At 42.6% G+C, this 20,675-nt stretch overlaps 1 protein-coding gene across 1 annotated transcript in view; it reads left to right on the forward strand.

Annotated features, from left to right (window-relative positions):
- Nucleotides 1–20,675, forward strand: part of Piezo2 (piezo type mechanosensitive ion channel component 2) — a 285,223-nt gene that overhangs the window by 225,468 nt on the left and 39,080 nt on the right. The window contains exons 25-33 of the mRNA XM_075971116.1: nt 400–643; nt 1,804–1,900; nt 2,834–2,993; nt 5,018–5,107; nt 6,641–6,762; nt 7,744–7,815; nt 11,882–11,988; nt 16,937–17,051; nt 19,475–19,534. Of these exons, the coding sequence (XP_075827231.1) occupies nt 400–643; nt 1,804–1,900; nt 2,834–2,993; nt 5,018–5,107; nt 6,641–6,762; nt 7,744–7,815; nt 11,882–11,988; nt 16,937–17,051; nt 19,475–19,534 (1,067 nt within the window). The remainder of the gene's footprint in view (nt 1–399; nt 644–1,803; nt 1,901–2,833; nt 2,994–5,017; nt 5,108–6,640; nt 6,763–7,743; nt 7,816–11,881; nt 11,989–16,936; nt 17,052–19,474; nt 19,535–20,675) is intronic.

Consider the following 20,675-nt stretch of genomic DNA (forward strand, 5'->3'; position numbering starts at 1 on the left):
TCTCTCTCCTTCTGCTTTTGAGACAGGGTTTCTCAGTGTCACAGTCTTGGCTGTCCTGCAACTCACTATGTAGACCAGGCTGGACTCAAACTCATAGAAATCCACGTGCTGGGATTAAAGGCGTGTGCCACCACCACCCTGCCCAGAAAATGTTCTTATTTTGTGAGAAATTGGTCACAAATGAGATGATGAGAAGCGTACTTATACATGATGTTTTTCTCAACTTATCTATTAGTCTAGTACTAGTTAGTTATACAGAGATTTCTTATGCAGCAGGCAGTGGTATGCAGAGGCCTTGGCACACATTTTGCAAAATACAAGGTTCTCTGCCCCTAAAGAAGAAGTCTTGATTTTCTTTGTGTAGCAATTACCTTTGTATCGCTCGGGTGTGTCTTCCAGATCTTACTTGGACATGTCCAAAGTGATCATCTTCAGCTACCTCTTCTGGTTCGTCCTCACCATCATCTTCATCACAGGGACAACCAGGATCAGCATATTTTGCATGGGTTACCTGGTGGCCTGTTTCTATTTCCTGCTCTTTGGGGGTGATTTGCTACTGAAACCCATCAAGAGCATCCTCCGCTACTGGGACTGGCTGATTGCCTACAATGTGTTTGTGATTACCATGAAAAACATACTGTCGGTGAGTGGCTCCCACTACATAACACACTTATGGTTCCAGTGTAAGAATAAACAGCCCACTCGGTGGTTCCTAAAAGCCTTGTACCCTCACACGAGCCTCAAAAGCCATAGCCAAGACACCACCAATTCAGGCTTCAGCGCCCACTCGCTGCTGCTGGTTTTCCCACTTCACACAGAATCTTTTCCATTCCTTTCTCCCATTTCAGGATCATGCAACTGAAGGTGACACATTCAACAAACAAAATCTAAAATAGTTTGCTGCTTAAAATCCCATCCTTCCCTAGAAATAAGCTTCCATCTCCCATCGTGTCACTCTGAAGTGGCCCTTTTATGACTGTGCTGGGGTCACTGGATGTCTTGTCTTATCATGTACCTCAAGAAGGAACTCTCTTGCCTAGAAAGAATTGTAGAATGTGAGACAAATTGAGATGTCCTCTGGAACTTCTATGAACTCCCAGACCTTCAGCTTCCTCATATTGCATGATCTTTGCATAGAGCCCACACACTTCCTCCTGTGTGTTTTACATCTTCTCCAAATAGCATACACACTCCAAGTACCTGATACACAAATAATGCGCTACTGCACTGTTTAGGGGATAATGGCAGTGAAAAGTGTGTATAGATTCAATACAGGTCCTCTCCCACACCAAATATCTTCTATCCAAGGTTGGTTCCTAGGATGTTGGACCTATGAGTGGGAGGGCAGTGTATCATCCATACCAGCCCTAAGAACTCTACTCTTCAGCTTAGATCCGGAGTAATCTTCTGGGGATCAGTACATGTTTGAGTCATGTGACCTCTGAGAAAATAATTTTACCCAAATTATAGTTCTTGTCTTAGTGCAGGCCCATAGGGTCAAGGCATGTTCTACAGTAGTCCAGTTCTCTTTGTAAAAAGCAGTGTTTCTAGTGCAGAAGCATTACAGTGGAGATCCTTCCCATTCCCACAGGGAAGAACTCCCCCTGAACTTACCTTGCTCTCTGAACAGCTAATGCTTCCTATATGCCTGAGATGTGGAGGCTGGTGTTTTAGATACTGCAGGCCCCTTATGGAATAGCTGGCATTGATTCTAGTGAGTTCTTGCACACTGGGTTTGTTAGACATCAGATTTGTTTTCTGGATTCAGAGCTTGAGGTTTGCCTCCCTCCTTTCGTCTTTCAGATAGGAGCCTGTGGCTACATCGGTGCGCTGGTGAGAAACAGCTGCTGGCTTATCCAAGCGTTCAGTCTGGCCTGCACAGTGAAAGGCTATAAAATGCGTAAGTATGAGGGGACCCTTGGGGGGAAGGAATGTGGAAAAGGGAGAGCACAGAGAAATGAGATAAAAGTCAGAATCAGTTCCACCCTGAGACAGAGGCTGTGAAGCTATACTGGCTGATGCCTGGCTTAGAACAGAAGGTGCTCCCCCAACACCCTGCCACACTGGTGCAAGACCGGTGTCTCTGCGTGCTTTTCCGGGAGGATTAAAAACAATTCCCGCTGCCTCCTCAAGGCTGCAGCTGCTCCAGTTAGACCAGTCAGTCCTCTGGTGCCTCAGGCTCCCAGAACGTCTCTCTTAAAGAAGCCAAGAAGGGTTGGGGGTGACTTCAGGCACAGAAAGCCAACGGGGAAGAGTCCTGGGGTATCTGGGAGGATTTCCCCCATAGAGACAATGGGAAATGCAATTTCTGTCACCTGCCTCAAGCTCGGAATCACAGGTTGTGTCAGCTGTGTGCTTCTATCATGCTCAGAAGGTTACTTAGATATAATGTACATGTTGCCTGTGGCTTCTAACTCAGGCCGTACTCGGCAGAGGATTAAACCATTATCTGGAAATGGCCAATTAGTGTAAATGTGCTGCCACAGCCTGCTAATAGACTATCAAGCCCGTTGACCCTGGATAGGACTTTTCTACATTAGAGCATTTCATCTACCCTTGAGCCATTGTTTGGGGAAAGTCCTTGAAGGAAGGATGTTCAGGGATTCCCTAACCTCACAATGCCGGCAATTTGCTGGAGCCCCCTCATGCTGATAATCAGACTCAAGGCATAAAATTCTGCTTGGGAAGTGCTCAGCTCATAAGTAAATCAGCCCATTGGAATGCCATGCTTGTGCCGGTGGGATTTCCCGAGCCCAGCTCTGTAGACTTCACGCAACAGCCGTGCACACGGGTCTTCATTTTCTCTTGGGTTCTCCCCCGCTTGATGCTGCAGCTGAGGATGACTCCAAATGCAGGCTGCCCAGCGGGGAGGCGGGAATCATCTGGGACAGCATCTGCTTTGCCTTCCTCCTGCTTCAGAGAAGAGTCTTCATGAGTTACTACTTCCTGCACGTCGTGGCTGACATCAAAGCCTCCCAGATCCTGGCATCCAGGTGGGTTAGGCGACCTTCACCGACAACTGGCCTGAACGCGATAATGCTCACTAGCTCACGTTGCTCAGAAAACCCACAAGAAAATTTAAAGTCCCTAAAGCACTTGACACTCGTCCCTTTGCATCTAAACTAGAGTCCTAACAAGGAACTCAGTGACCAGCACTAACACAGAGGGTAAATGAACTAAGTGGACATGTCACAGTAGAAAACACCAGAGCAGGGGTTGGGACGTAACTCAGTAGCAGAGCACATTTGACCCTCCACATCACAAAAAGGGCAGGGGAGGGCGAAAAGGAAGAACATACACAGATGTCCTAAAAGTATATGAACTATCTCTTAACAACACAACTCATCAGCAAAACGTAAATTTAAAAAACCTGCAATTTGGCATCATTTCACTCCTCTGAAAATGCCTAAGATTGAAAATCTATAAACTCAGTGCACGTGAGAATGGTTAGTAAGGAAGAAAGCCTTACACACTATTAGCGAGAATATACATTAGTACAGCCCTTATGAGAGCAGTTTGGTGGTTCTCCAGAAAGCTCAGACGCTGAGCACAGGACCCAGCGCCCCTCTGATCCTCCACCTTCTCCTGCCTGCCTTCTCTTCCTTTTAGTCTCTTCCACACCTCACCTGAGTTCCTTCTCTGGGACTCTTCACATTGCCACGTTCTTCTCCTTGGACTCCATTCCTCCTCCAGCTTTTGCCCTTCTCTTAGATTTAGAAAAGGCTGTGGAGGGTACTGGCCGCCCACCTGCACGCCACTGCGTGGAGGGGGCAGTGACTGAGCGTGCACTCATTTGTCTGGAGCCGCCAGCCTTGCTCAGACAGCATAGGATCCATAATGCTCGCTCCCTGGCAAGCATTAGGTTACTTTCCCTTATGAAATTGCCATATGCCATCTTTGAACTTGAGGCTCATACATATCCACATAGGTGATTATGACACCAGTTTCTCTAGATTTCATCTCCTCCCCTTCCAGGAAGTTTATTTATAGGAGTGTGATGCCAGCCTTTGTCAGCTAAGTTGGAGCCACATAGAGAAAGGATATAGTAAGAACCTACCTTAAATTCAGGGAGCCTTGTGGCATGTTCTACCTTTGTTACATAGGTGAACAATGACCTTATTTAGCTTCAAATATTAATCCTGTAATTTATGATTATGATTATTATTTACTGTTCAGAAATGGCAGAGTTGGATAGAATTGTCTTTGGCTTTTGGGGGCTACCATGACAAAAGCATGGTATGGCAGGCAGACTCCACACACTGTAAATGTGTCCCCGGCTATTCTGGTAGCTAGAAGACAAGTATTGAGGTGTCATTGGTTTGGGTGTCTCGTGCGAGTCCACTATGTAGAAAGAATAAGAGACTTCCTGGGCCTTATCTAAACCATTCATAGCTTAGTCATCTTGCAAGACTCTACTTCCCAATGCTATCACTTGGGCATAAGGATTTCAACGTGTTCCAGATATTCAGACAATGCCTCCTAGGACAGTGGTTCTCAACCTGTGGGTCATAACCCCTTGGGGTTCGAACAGCTGTTTTTTAGGGGTCACCTAAGACCATCCTGCGTATCAGATGTTTACATTACAATTCCTAACCATGGCAAATTTACCATTACGAAGTAGCAGTGAAACAGGTTTCACAGTTGGGGTCACCACAACGTGGGGAATTCCATGGAATGGTCACAGCATTAGGAAGGGATGGTCACGGCATTGAGAACCACTGCTCTAGGAGGTCTAGAAGCTTGAAGTACGTTACTAGAAGTGAAAGGAAAGTCAACTGATAATGTCACGTGGCCCTCAGCTGACGTCATGTCATGTTGGAAAAGCTGAGAGAGAGCCCGTTTACTCCTTGTTCAATCACTCATAAAGGGTATCCAGGAGTGGGTGACGTCAGCCAGGAAACTTCTACCGGCCCCAGAAAAGGGTCGCCATGACCTCTGATCCGTAATGATCATTTTCAGGACGAGATGAACAGCCACAAAAATACTGATGTGTTCTGTGTTTCCAATTTTATTTCAGAGGGGCTGAACTTTTCCAGGCTACGATTGTGAAAGCTGTAAAGGCAAGAATTGAGGAAGAGAAAAAGTCCATGGATCAGCTAAAGAGACAGTAAGCACTCTCTTCGCTGGGATTTCTGCCTCTTTCCAGTTTGTATGGAAGTAGTCAACTTGGCTCTTGAGATTTCAGACCCCTGAGAAAATATATCCATTTCTAACAACGAAGGAGACTTTGAAGGACTGGTTCACCCCTGTATTTTGAGTGCCGATGACTCTGCCAGGTCAGACACGAACACTGCCACACTGAAGATGAGAGCAGTTTAGCAGGACGGTAGCTCCAGGATCTGGGAAGGGGACCCTCTTGGGAAACAGCAGGGAGCTGCCACAGATTCAGTGACTTTGTTCAGAGTCCCGAGCTGGTCATTGAAGTTCTCTGAAACTCCACCTGGGTCATTCAGTCAGGGCGCACAGTTGTCCCTTCCGAGCTATTATAAGGATTGATAAATTAATGAAAGAGGCTTGGCTCAGAGCCAAGTACCAGGAAGGTTCGTTGCATTTCTGGATCCAGGAACTAACTACGGAGCCAGCTTCAGAGGCATCCTTTACACCAGTACAGTACATGCACAGGAGAAGGAGCTCTGATACCTAGGGTCTATGGTAACTAGAACAGCACTGGTGTGACCAGCTCTTCCTGATGTGATACAACACTTTTCCTACCACCCTTGTCCCATTTGGAAATTTCTAACAATGGCTAGAACTTCTAAGGACTGGCACACACCTGCATTTTGAGTATTAGTGTTTAAACTCTAATAACCATAGGATTGGAATCCTATGACAACTTTGTCAAGGAAGTCGAAGCCTTGTCCCACCTTTCCAGGAAAGCCCCCTGAATTGAGAAGAGCAACTGCATTCCATCGTGACCTCGGTTCTTAATTTCCTTCCCTTAAAGGGTATTTCCTTGTGTAAATTATTCCGTAGCATGGTTATGTGCACAAAGACCTAAGATGTATATGAAATTGGAATGTATATGCAGTGTGCTGCAACCATTGTTATTCCTCTAGCTCAGACTTAGAAGGAACAAACGCAGGGCCACATTTGCAATGTGTTCTCACTTTCCGTGAGACATGACTCTTCATTTGCATTTTGGTTAAGAATGCAAAGCTGGGGCAGGAGAGATCTATACTCCAGCTTCGAATAATCCGATACCCTTCCCTGGCCTCTGCAGCCACCAGGCATGTACATGGTACACATACACACATGCATGGAGACAAAACACCTGTTCACATAAAATGAACAAAATAGAAAAAAATGATGTAAAGCCTTTGGTTATAATACGCTGTGTTCAGACTGGCAATGATGCAAAATGAGAACAGGTATCAAGGGCTTCATGCTAAACCTTAGCATCATGACTATTGATTGTATTACTAACTCCAGTATCTATGAAACACAGAGTAGCACGGACTCGTGTATGTGTGTGAGAGATATTTATGGTTAATAAGCAATTATCTCATAACCCTTAAGTACTTCAAAGCTGACCACTTTGCTCACGGATTCAGATATTTGGAGAACAATATGCATTCACAGAGCTGACCGTGGTATAACTGTGCATGCGCTCTTACTGTTACTAACGCTGCCTTATTTGTAGGATGGATCGCATCAAAGCCCGGCAACAAAAGTACAAAAAGGGTAAGGAGAGGATGCTGAGCTTGACCCAGGAGTCAGGGGAAGGCCAGGACATCCAGAAACTCTCAGAAGAAGATGATGAAAGTATGTCACGTTTTCCTCTCCTCGAGTGCTTTGACATCTGATAGGAGCATGCTCTTGGTAGGGCTGTAAAATCCTGCCCATTTTCATTCTGTTAGTTGTCTCGCTGTGTTTCACTCGCCCATCGTGAGCAGATATGTTCCTTGGGGCATATTTAGTGAATGAATGATTTTGCAAGCATCTACTCTTCGACACGATACCTTGAATGAACACTGTCTGGTTTAGGTCACAGACATGTTCCTTATGAGATCGGCATGATTTTTGCTTAGTTTGCTCCTTGAGGGAATAGGTTTTAGTATGCTGCGGTTGGTTTCTGTAAATCTAATGTGGAAATGAAAAAATGCATGCATGTTTTATGTCACTAGTGCATATTCATAGTTCACACTTCAGCTGTTACGCATTTCAATGAAATTTACTGAGAAACATATAGTGCATTATATTTAATTATATATTTAGCCAATTGCAGCGCTAACGGTCTGGTTGTAGGAGCCTGCATGCTTTCCTGCTGAAGGGAATAGAAAAACAATGCATGGTCTCTTTCCAGTTCCTAGAATCTCTTCATTCGCAACAACTATCTTCCAGTCATGCTAAATTAATCAAAAGAAAAAGTCCTAGTCCTTGTTCTTGGTTTACATTTCAATGACTTATTTGCCACTATGTGGTTCTTAGAAATGGGCAATAATTCTCTCGTGCTAATTTACTGAAAAAAAAATCAGTGCAAGGCGCATTTTTGGCTAAGAATACTTCCTTTTAAATGTTTCTTTACGTATGCCCTCAGATCCTAGGAAGAAAGTGAACATGTAGCATCCAGTTAAGAGCGTTCAGCGTTTGCAGCACACTGCTAGTACATGAGTAGTTCTGTAGTTAGTAAACTTCCTTTTCCTGCCCTCTGATGTGTTTTTGCAATTGAATTTTTAAAACGTGGTTTTCAAAGCGTGTGTGTTCACTTCCTAAGAATTAATGTCTGGACATATTTCATTTTAGGAGAAGCAGACAAACAGAAAGCCAAGGGCAAAAAAAAGCAGTGGTGGCGGCCTTGGGTTGATCATGCTTCCAGTAGGTTTTCTTGATCCTCTTCCGATCTCATCAATTCTAACCCTTATATCCTTGACCAGAATTCAGGCTCCCCATGACCTGTGTGCCCCATGCATGGTTTGATCCTTGTGACTTGATAGGGGGTCAGAGTGTAAGAACACCACAGTGCTAATGAGCCTCTAGGCCTCATGGATCAATTCTTCCAGAGAAATTAGCATGTTGGCTGAAGGAAGCCAAAGTTGTGATCAAGAGAGTATTACCTCAGAAAACAAAGAACTGAGTTGTTAACTAAATCCCCAGAGTTCTGCTTCTATCCACTGTGTGGTTTAAAGCCCTTAAGGATAAATCTGTCTGGTGCCAGGACTCAAGAAAGATGATTGCTCTCCTCTAAGTGTCTGTGGCCCTCTTTGTTAGGCCCTTGGCGTGGATTTCAATGACCCTCCCTCTCTATTTTCCCAGAACTGGGATTTCCTTCACATTTAAGAGTTTCAGAGTGTGTTTAGTCTAAAGATGGGGGATAACCTAAAATGCGCTCACTTTATACTTTAACCTCTCCCAACCTCAATATGGTTCTGCAATAGCCAATATCCCAAACACCCAGGCCCAGAGTGCAGACCAGCCTCAGATATGACCAACTAATAGCAAAACCAGGAAAACAGAGTCTGCTAGCTACATAAACTTCAATGCATTTCCCTCCTAATGATAAAAATGGGATATGTTGGTATAGGCACCATTGGGCGTATTCTGTTCAGTTAAAACAAGTCAGTACTGGCCAATGGCTCGACAATGGAATGACGAATGGCCCACTATAATCTAGTCTTTCTGGATTCCTTAGATGTGCTAGAAGAGTGAATGATTATTATTTTAAAAATAATGTGTAGTATCTTAAGCCTTTTTTGTCTTCCACCGCACAGCCACAGCTGCAACTGCTTTAATCAGATGAAGGAAGTCACACATGGCTGAGAACAACCCTGCTCGTAGGAAACCTTTAGAAAACTAAGGAAATCTCAGTTTGCCACCTGAATTATGAGAGTCACAGTGACCTGCAATGGGCTAAAATCGGCAAACTGATTTAAATGGCATGAAATTTGAAATTCGCTTAGCATCTTTGTATTTAATTAGATTTCATCCATAATGTTGAATTTCAACAGTACAGTTAAAAATAAGAGAGAGAGAGAAAGGGAAAGAGAGAGAGTGAGAAAGAGAGAGAGTTACAAGGAATTCCATTTAATTTTATGCCCAAGTTCAAAGACAAAGGTTCAAGTTGAAACCCACTGTGGCTCCTCTGTGGTTCATTGGCTCATCAGTCAAGTTAACAACACGTGGAGAGCACTGAATACCTAGTCTATCAAGTCACAAGTAAACTGTGCCTACTTTTCTGTTTTTAAAGGGCCTTTGCTGGTTTAGAGTGACCTATCCAATCACATCATGTTGAATGTTTTTCCTTCAGCGGGGTAAATTCCCACTGTGGCCACTGCGGTGGTTTCTCCCCTTTGGCATCTAAATTATTTCAAAAAGAATTGGATATGGTCTTTGATAATCACAGTACACATTGGTAATAACTCTCTGTAACGGTTTAATGACCTTAGGTTTTTTTTTTCCAATTCATTTCACCCTCATTATATCAGATTTTTCTGGTGTTCAACTCCGTGTGCCTTGTTACAACGTGTTCCAGCGCACTAATGCAGAGCCGTCTGTCACACAGGGTTTGGAATCATGTCCTAAGTGGTGCTAAGTTACTACTGCATAACATATTTTCTTTGCCAAATTTGAAAGGAACAAAAGGGAAAGAATGCCCTTGACTGTTTTTAGTCTTTGATGTTCCAAAACATATCTCTAGATCTGGAAGAATGTTATTAGAAGCCATTGACCGATCTGTTAAGATGATTGGGCTGGGTTTTCAAATAGCTTCTGAGAGACGCTGATGTCCATTGCTGCTGCTGCTTGTTGATATCGTTGGTCAGCAGCAAAGATGGCAATGTAAGCTGTGGTGATGAATTTGCCAGTTCCAAACCTATGCACGCACACCGGGCTGCATTATTGCTGTTCAATAATACCTTCCTTCTTCCCATGGTCGTGTGTGTCTGTCAGTTCCACACCACCCTAGGCAGTACCTAACTCTGCTTTCTTGATAAATATCTGACGAGCCACGTTTCTGTGGACACAAGTGGTGAGATTCTAAAAGTTAAGTTCCTACTAAGCAATTTACCAATGACGCCAGCATCTGTGATTTATGGCTGGGCAGAAGTCTCCAATTTGCCCTAATGTGCATGGAAGAACTTCTTAAATTATCATTAGTAGCACACACTAAAAAAGTGATTTTCCTAGCATTGCTTCAACAAAGTTTTTTGAAGAACTAAGAGACTTAAAAGAGTATTTCATTTTTTCAGATTACCAGTTTCACTTGCTTACATAGTAAATTGGTGATATTACTAATGATAAAATCAATGCTTGAGATAAAAAATTATTTGGGCTCAACCATATGAATAAAAATGATAGAAGGTATGATTGAATACAACTTCAGCTATTGTTGATCTTTAGTGCCTATAATGAGGGTAAAATGTTCCACCTTATAATGCCCTGTGTTTGTCCCAAATGACCATGTGATGTAGAGTCCACAAAACTTCCCTGCAATATCTTTCAGCTTACGTGAAGGCATTACTTTAATGGTCTTCCTCACTGTCAAACGTAATGCCGTGACTTTGGTTTGTTCTTGCTTATTATGACGTTATGTTGTATTGCATTGGTTCCCTCAGGCCTGGATCCAATACTCCGGGCCTGGTTTTTTTCCTTCAAAACATGAGTAACAAATCACAGTGCTTCTGTTCAAGGATATAAGGCCCAACTCGTTCACTCTGCATCTTCTTGAATGAAGGCTCAGAGTCATCTGATGCTGTAGACAAAATTGTTCAGCTTTTAACCGTAGCTAGTGACATCCACACAACTGGTTTTAAACAAGCCCAGGTTTCCTATGACCAAATCATAGTTTAAGACATCACATCACCACCCGTGAGGTGACTCCGCAGTTTGAAATCCCAGCTACAATTAGAAAACCTGAATATGCTTCCCCACATTGATGGTACAGTTCTTGTAGCATCAGAAGTGAGTCTCTTCTCTCTATTAAATGTAAAAGTTTTCAAACATACAAAGATGGAATTTCCTAAATTTCTCTAAGTCTCTAGACATCTCTGATTTCTCTGTTTCCATTCCTGACACAGACAATATATTCTTGCAGGGCCAGTGTCAGATGAGGCAGAAGCAGGGCCATACTGTTTGTGCTCTGTACCTGATGGTCATTACTGTTCTCCTTGGATTTTGTGATGCTCTCAGGGAATGGCTTGTTGACCAGAAGCAGGGCAGAACCAAACCCTATGCTATGGACCAGGGCTGCTGTTCCTCAGTCAGTCCCTTTGCTACATGTAGAAGCAGTCAGAATAGATGCTGTTGTCTTGTTTTCATTGTTGATGTTACCTACCCTTTTCCTCCTTGTGGCAATGTGTTTGTTGTTGTTGTCGTCATTTATTTTATTTTGTTTCTTTTTTAACTCTTTCGAATGTCTTGTCTTACGTTGCCTCGTGTGTCACGTGTGGACAAGCCAGGTCTGCATAGTATAAAGTGAAGTGGAGACTGGGGGCACCCATCTCCGTCCTGTGTCACCCTGGTTGGTTTGTCTGTGACAGACCGTGCCAAATCTACTTCACTTCGGCCTTTGTCTAAGGGATCAAAACTAATGAATTGAGAAGCAAAAGTTGTCAAGTATTTGGGCATCTGCACAACAAATGGACTCAGCCCAATAAAGCAATGAAGATGGAAGAAATTGCCAGGTCAATGCCAGCCTCATAAATGGCACAGACAAGGTCAATGCCAGCCTCATAAATGGCACAGACAAGGCCTCATACTCTGTAGACCCAGCCACGCCAGCACCATGTTGCACTAGATAAAATGGGTTCTTTTCATCTGTTTTCTCCTGCAAACATCTCTGGATGTGGTCCTCTCAGGGGCCATCTATGTGTCTTTAGGGAGGAAATAGTCCCCCAGGTTTCTCATGTTTCTTTCCAGAAGTAAGCAAATATTTTGTCTCGCTTAGTGGTCAGGAGCGGAGACTATTATTTATTTGAAACGGATAGTGAAGAGGAGGAAGAAGAGGAACTTAAGAAGGAAGATGAAGAACCCCCGCGGAAGTCAGCGTTCCAGGTAACTAGAGGGATGTGCACGATGATACCCTTTGCTGGTTAGAAACACTGCGGTTGGTTTTTAAATTAACGAGTCTTGTTTGCAGGCCTAGATGATCTCTTCCGTAGCCTGTGATATGGCTCTCAGAGTCTTCTGATGGACGTCTGGAATTGTCTAGTTCTAATTAAACTACAGCACTGTTCGCTCTCAGGAATGCCCTAACTACCACATCGTGTGAACGGTGCGGGTCAGCACGTCATCCCTGACATCCAAGCATTTTCTTGATGCCCCAAACAACAATAACCAAAAAAATTTCTCTTGCAAGTAGACAACTTCCTCAGCATTGCTTTGGATTGCTTGGATGCAAGGCTTGCAGCTCCCTACGTGAACGAGTTGACTGTGTAATAAAATGCATGCTCCTCCTTGAAATGATTACTTAAATGTTGCATTGGGTTTTGAAAATTAACTTCATTTGTATTGCTAATGATACCAGAATGATTTAAATAATAACTATAAACATCCATCCTGGTTCTGATTTTTACGGCTGAGTTCTCTCTGTTCAGGAACCTGCTGTCTCAAACACAGCTCTGACTCACCAGCCAGCACAGTGTTAGTGGGGGTTTGGGGGTGCGGCAGGGTGCAGTCCATCCTTCTTAAAGATGAGGCCTTGTCAGAGGACAGGGCATGAACTCTTTCTGCATATTTCTCTAACCTCTGGACCACAGGCTGAGACAGTTATATCCCATGTGTCATAGTACAGATCGTATAGAAAGGTTCTCAGAAAACTTTGTGATTGCCTATGATAAGGCCATACACTGCTCCCTAGACGGGCCTTCATAAATGGGCAAGCCCAAATGCCTGGTCTTCCTGATGACATTGAAGGACCAAGCGACTTGTGGTGCTTCTTCAGTGCGGTGCTGCCTCCCTGGCTCCATTGCCCCTCTGTGTGTTGGGAACATGTTTGTGTGCATGAGTGGGGGTGCTTGCCAATACTAATGACTTAACAGCCTTACTTTTTAGCTAATGAATTTTATGCTAACCACCACTCACCGTACAACAAAGAAGAGAATGTGGACCGTCTTGACTGTGTTTATGGACTACATGCTGTGTCTGAGTGTGCTCTTCTTCCTAACTTCCAAGCTCAGCACATTTTATTCCAGCTTCGGCGAGTGGCATGTTTTAACCTCAGTGTTAATTGTAGAGACAAGCTCATGTGACGTCATATATTAAATTGTTAACGTTGGTTTTTTTTTTTCCTACTAATTACTCTTGCTTTGTCCTTCTTTGTAGAGAGCTATTGGGAAGTTTGCCTCAGCCATTTTAGCCTTGCCAAAGTCTGTCATTAAACTTCCCAAAACTATTCTTCAGTATTTAATCCGAGCTGCAAAGGTATTTCATCTTCTACTGATGTGTAGTGTGTGACTCTCTGCTCCATAGAACTTTAGCAAAACATCCTCCTATCTACATTTTCTCTGTTCTATGAATCGTACAATGAAAGCATCATATGGATGTAAAACATTAAATTTTCAAAAAAAAAAAGAATTCTTAGGAGCCAGACTACTTATCATTTTCCTACTTTGAAAGGTAGACACCAGAGATTATAAAAAATAGGAAGAGAAAATGCAGATATACATACATGTACTTTCTCTCCTCGTAGTTTTGGGTGAGTTACATCTCATCTTAAAAGGGTGGCGTCTGGTTGCATGCCTCAGTTCATAATGAGTAAAGCATATATAATAATTCTTTCTCAGAAAGCTGGTAAGAATTTCCAAATAAGCTTATAAAAGACTCCTCTGGTTCTGTCCCCGCTTATAGCTTCTCGTTAGTTTCCGGCTTCCGAATGTGGATACAGATGTCCTGTATCCAGCACATCTCCTTCCCTAGCTGCTGATGCCCAGAGCACAACAGTGCTTCTCGATAAAGTTTAACAATGCCCTTGTTCATCACCTAATACAGAATGGATGTCAGTCAGCTGCCTATATCGTACTCGCTTCATTATTAAAAACCACAAGGAAGAAATTATCCTTCTTGTATTTTGTAGCATGTTTTTCCTTCCAAACTCAGCCCGGAGGGAGCTCTAAAACTCTTGGGCCATTATGATCTGATGGTCGTTGAGTTCACGCAAACAGTTGGGATAGTGACAGAGACGAGTGCACCTTGCCTATTCCCTGCCATCTCGTTTCCATGCTGATTCTGGGCCCCCTGGTCATACAGAACCTGAGATGCAGGGTGTCTCTGAAGCTCTCAGGTGAAGCTGTATTGCTGGTCTACCTAGGGCCTCAGAGTCCAAACTTCCGACCGCCTTTCATTCTCCATTCCAGAAGACTGGCTTTGATTAATAGTCACTGTTGCTGTTTCTGCAGGGACTTTATCTTTTCTGCTCTATGAATCCATGTGAATGTCTAAATTTGTAATTTAGAAATTATTAAAGTGAAAGGTTGCAAGTTATCCACCCCTTTTTGTTACTTAAAACAAAGCTAAAGATGATTAAGTGACGATAAAGGTGTAAAGGGACTCTGTATCCCAGTGTACTTAGGGCAAATTATAAAATGCTGTAAATTCGAGTTAAGGATATCCACTCCAATGAAATACTCTCTGTTTAAAAGAATGTATACAGTTTTGCTTAATGACCTCTGGTAAAAAGTGAATCTCACTCCCCTAACAATAAAGATAAACTTGGAGATAAATTTAAAAACACACACTAGTGGCGGTGACTATTAACTGAACCTTCAGACTTTTTGTGTGTACTTCCAAGCACTTTCTCCTTTTGGCCAATGTAGTTTGGGGCCTGGCTCCCTAGACAAGCCACCAAATTGGGTGAAAGTAAAAGATACAATGTCGTAATTTGGGAGGTCAGCAAAACCCTTCCATTTCTGGACTCAGTAAGGGTCAGAACCCTTTTCTGAAATAGGAGACGCCAAAACTGGCCTTCTGTCAAGTGTTTGGAACTTTAAAATAATCACTTTTTTTTTTTTTTTTTTGGTTTTTCGAGACAGGGTTTCTCTGTGGTTTTTGGAGCCTGTCCTGGAACTAGCTCTGTAGACCAGGCTGGCCTTGAACTCACAGAGATCCGCCTGCCTCTGTCTCCCAAGTGCTGGGATTAAAGGCGTGTGCCACCACCGCCCGGCAAAATAATCACTTTTCAAAATGGCAGTCTTAAGATAGCTTTGCCTGAGAATAGGGACTCAGCAGCTCACAGCGTGATTGCTCTGTCTTGCTTTCTGTACTTGCATGCCTAAAATGTTCCTCTCGTCAACAAGACACCAATGCCTTTCATCCCTAGGGGACCAATGTAGGGTTAGTAGTTCTTCTCACCATGTCAGACATCAATGGTCGCCTCCCTGCCCTTCTTAAGGTCTGTGAATCCTGCCCTTCTCAGCCTTCCTCTCTCCCTCCCAGCTGTTTGCTTTTTCCTTAGAACAAAGGAAGTCATACAATGCACACCTGCTATGCTCACAAATTCTGTTTAGCATCCTTTCATTTTATAAAACAATAATAGTATAATACTTTTCTTGAAGTGTTTTTTTTTTTGAAGCCATCCTATGCTGTTCTTAAACCTGAAGATGTATTTATTAGTTCGGTTTCTTTTAAAGCAAACTATATTATGTGAATTTGCTTTCTAATGTCCTAAACCTGAGAGACAAGTGGCTAGACTCCCAAACTGACATGCTCAGTAAGGACCCACCAGCGCTTGCTTTGATCCTTTTGAGTATCATCAGTTCATGCCCTACTTCCATAAAAGACATTTAGCATACCATAGGACGTTTACCTCCCAGATTTGTTATCCAGAAATAACACCAATTTTACATTTGTGTGTGTTGCCTGTACAATTCAGATTTCTACCTCGAGCAAAAAGGAGGTGATCTTTATTGGACCCTGTGCCCTCATATTTCCATACGTGGAAAAGTTGAATCTCTACTTCCTAGTGGCATCAGAATGCCAATCTGTTTATGTCGTGTTTTCTAAAATTTTCTGGAATATGAAAATCATCTAGGATCAAATGACAATATATGGGTTTACAGCTACCCTTATGTGCTCTTATCTTAATCGTGACAGTGGAAAACCCAGCTTCCCTGAGACCCGGGGGTTGCATGTTAAGCATGCTGGCTTGGTTTTATGATTTCGGGAGGGTTGATTGAATGTATCCTGTCTCGGTTTTGTTATTTTTGCATGCTTCTGGGGATGTGTGTGTGTGTGGGGGGGTTCTTCCGAACCATTGCTCCTTGGTGATTGGTTGTAAAATGTTGGTGTGGCTGTCCTCGGCTCTGGAATGCAACTGACAAAGGGTAACCCGAGGCACCAGTTTCCCTCTCTGCTCTCCTGGGCTAGCTCACTCTCCCACTGGCATTATTTCCCCTGGAAAATCCATCGGCTTTTTCAAGTTACTCATAACCACTACTAGGAGAGTATTGATAATGTAAAACTTACTTCCGCCTGAGCAAATGAGAACATTAAAGAAGACATCTTCCTTTTGACTGAGACCTTTGCGATAGGAGGAAGTCCTCTGATGGTGTTTATCAAGACCTCCCAACCCTTTGTTGTGTGCAAAGCAAAACTTCTGTCACTGAGGATCACAAACGGTGGTGTTTCAGAGAAACCATGGTTTGCTTTTACCCAAGTTTATGTCGTGATCATCTTTGACACCGAGTGAAGAATGTCTCCACATTTATTTATATATTATATCTTACGGTAGCAAATTAAAAGCAATAAGATGCCTTTAATCCCTACACTTGGGAGGCAGAAACAGACAGAGTTACAAAGCCAGCCAGGGTGATATAATGAGACCCTGTCTCAAACAAGCAAGAAAAAAGAATCTAGACCAACAGAAGTCAACTTAACATAAGAAGCAGGGAAAGCAATACTTGCGAGAGAGAAAAAAAAATCTTACATCGAAGAAGCTTGGCTTAGGTCCATTTACATTTTAAGTTACTTTTAAAAGTCAGAAATTCATTGGACTTTCTCCTTTCAGTTTGTCTATCAAGCCTGGATCACTGATCCGAAAACAGCACTCCGACAGAGGAGGAAAGAGAAAAAGAAGTTGGCCAGAGAAGAGGAGAAAGGAAGACGCAAAGGATCCGGGGACGGTGAGTGCCAGGCAGGAAGCAGCCACAGCCTCTGCCCCATGGAGGAAGTGTTACAGGGGACACCAAATGCCAAGAGGGCATTTTTAAACCAACTGAGGTGAAGATTTTGAAGGGATCATGTTACCAAAGCATAAAGGAATACTCTCTTAATTTGGTTTCTATAAAGACCATGACCACAAACACCTGAAGAAGAAAGGATTTACTTAGGCTCCCAGCATGTAGCTTATCACTGGGGGAAGCCAGGGCATGAAGTCCAGGAAGGAAGCAGGAGGCAGGAGCTGCAGAGCCCATAAAGAATGTTGCCTATTAGCTCGCTCCTCTTGTCTTGATCACCCTATTTTCTTACAACACCCAGGACCACTTACCAAGGGCTGGCATTACCCCACAGTGATCTGAGCCCACAATTACACCTACACCTACAACAATTGTCAATTGAGAAAATGTACCGCCGGCTCTATCCTAGACCAAGATGGTGGGAGCATTTTCTCAATTAATATTCTCTTTTCCAAAATGACACTAACTTGTGTCAAATTGGCACAAAACTAGCCTGTACACATACTATTCAGTAGTTTCCCGACATATTATTTAAGTGAAAAACAACATTTTATAAAGTAGCAGGCAATTATTTAAACCACTAACTGAACAAAGAAAACCAAAGTACTTCAACCAGTATTTTACATTTTAAATGGGTATTATAGTGTTTAAGTGTAAGAGAAGGATTTTTTTTTAAAGTGTATTAAGAATAGTGGCTGCTTTTTAGGAGAGGAAAAATTAAATGATATGACTAAAAGGACCCTAGGTTTCTCTGCTATCATTTGATTCTGTACAGAGATAATGTAATCATGAATTTCTTAGAAAATTAAGAAAGTCAAACAATCAAGATTTCTCATGCAACTAACTATAAAATTTGTTCATTTTTACCTTCTTTCTCTCAGTATCTCCTGGTAGCCATACCTGCATTTTATTGATTTGTTTGCAAAGATAAATTTAGTCTACCTTCACTATAACAAGCCAAGTGATAGCAGGAGATTCAGAATCTGGTGTGTGTGTGAATATATGCACGCAGACAGACACACACACAAACACACACATACACAAACACACACAAAATCAGCATCCAGGAAATATGTATCCTACCCAGATGGGGCATTACCCTCTTCCCTTTGGCAAGTACATATTGTTCGTTCATTAACTTTTCAGAATTAATGTGCACGAAGGCAGCTTGCCCTTTCATTAGCAATGTATCATAGTTCTCCAATTAACTATTCATGAAACTGCAGGGTTTTTTTTTAATGGCTATAAAAGCTTCCGTAGTACAGATATGCATAATTTATTCAATTATTTCCCCATTAATGGACAAAAGATTGCTTCCTGATTTCACCACAACAAGCAATGCTGTAATAGGTACCCTTACAAAAAAATTCACAGGGAGTTATCCGTGATGTATATGCACCCTCACAGAGTAGATTCTCAAGAGTAGGAAGACTCGGTTAAAGGAGATGCCTCAAACACTTTAATAGCTTTTCCCTCACAATGTATTAGTAATTTATACTCCAATATGTCAGATAAGGGAAGGTACCTTTCTTATAGCTTCATACCAAGGCCCACATTGCTCTTTTTATTGCATCCCCACCCCCCACCCCCCCGGGGAATAACAGATTTCCTATATTTTCATTGGAATTTAGTTTAATCCATAACTAATGGTTCTGGGCATTTTTATTTTATATTGTCTATATAATTTGTACTTCAAGTTTAAGGTCCAAATACAGCTATCATTGTCCTCTGCCATTCTGTTGGAGAATTTGTTCTTTGCTTAGTAATTAGAACCGCTTGTGTATCGGGCATAGTGCCTCCTCTGCTGTGTTAGATACACGACTCTCTAAACAATGTGAAATCAGTGTGATACCGAAGCACGTCTAAAGTCATGTTTTTAAAGTCAATATCTCACTAAAGAAAGTCTCTGCCCCCCAGTGTTAAGCAAATGTTGTCCTGCATTTCCTACTGGTTTTTACTTACATTTTGAATTTTATATCACTCTGTATAACAGAGATATATTTTCATACAGTTAGATAGATGAGCAATGCTGCTAGCTCTATTTAAAAAAAAAAAAGTCTTCCTTTCGTGTTAGAAATAAGCAGGAGCAGCCCTCGGCTCCTATTTTGGCTTAGATATGATTTGGAATTGTATTCTGACTCGTTCTTCTATTGTCAAGCTCTGGATCTCGGTTGCATGCTTTCGCATTTAATACCATGGGCTTAGTTTTAATATTTAATGAAGCCAGCTCCTCTCACTACATTGTTTTATTCTACGTTGTCTTTGTTATTCTCAAGTGTGTGTTCTGCCAAAGTTTTTGGATATTCTCTAGTCATAAAAACGGCACAGGGCTCTATATAATGACACGTCTTTTATCATATATAACGCAGGTCCGGTGGAATGGGACGATCGAGAGGATGGGCCAATCAAAAAGAAATCCGACGGCCCAGGTAACGGAACAGAGACAGAGATGAGCTGTGAGCATTTGAAAATGGTACTGCCCCATGGGATAAGGGGAGCTGTTGCAAAGCGGCAAATCCAGCTGTGACTCCAGACCGAGGCTGCATCATCGCAGTCCTGTCCCTTGACACCTCGTCTCTGCTGAGATGGAGAAAGACTCCTGAGAACCCATCCAGGCTCGTGGGTTGTAAAGTCCTTGGTACCTGCGCCTGTGGATGAGGACAATAAATGCTGGAGCTGTGTAGAAGCCGCCAGGATAAGAGCATTGAACAAAAATACTTAAATTTTCTTCTTTTTTTAAAAAATAGAACTTTTTAAAATTTACATGCAGATTCTGGTAAACATTTACGATATGGGATCATGACATCGGGTTAACGAATGCTTACATCATCTCAAATGTTTGTCATTTCTTTGGGCTAAGAACACTCAGTATCCTCTCTGTTAGCTATTTTTAAATATATCGTAAATTATCTTAGGGCAGATGTAGAGATAAGAAGTTCCGTGAACAAATGTTCAACAACTAATAATTACTACTTCTAGGAAAGTAGTTTTGAATGGGAGAAAAAATAAGGATAAATTGTCAAAAGCATTAAGGCCTGCTGGAGCGTATTAGTGGCTTCCATGTCATTCAGCCTGCAGGGCCCAAACCTCCCTCTTATGTCTGTAAAAGCAGCTTGAGGTCTTCTCCGAATAAGTATGGGATTACCCACCTTGGTCTAGAGTTCCCTAATGGGAAATAAGGGAAGCTGGAACAATGGTTTGAAGGTTAGGAACTCACGTTGTGTAATCATAAGGGCTGGAGTGCAGATCCCAGCACCCACACAAGTCAGATCCTGCACAGACCTGTAACTCCACTTCCAAGGTGAGGGGTGGGCTGGGGAAGGATTGCTAGGGCTTGCTGACTTCCAATCTAGCCAAGAAAACATGAGCCCTAGGTTCAGGGAGAGAACTTGCCTCAGTGAAATGGCAGGAAATTGTGCCAGAGACCACTGGGCGCCCTCTTCTGGCTCCACCCATGGGTACAAACACATATATGCACACACAAAATAACAAATAATTAAACTAAATAAGAGGCCAGAGATGCAGAGGAAAATGGGGGCCTTGTGGAGTCTCTGTCTTGAAATCGCTCTG

The sequence above is a fragment of the Microtus pennsylvanicus genome, chromosome 4 (assembly GCF_037038515.1).
Source record: "Microtus pennsylvanicus isolate mMicPen1 chromosome 4, mMicPen1.hap1, whole genome shotgun sequence".
Classification (NCBI taxonomy): Eukaryota; Metazoa; Chordata; class Mammalia; order Rodentia; family Cricetidae; genus Microtus; species Microtus pennsylvanicus.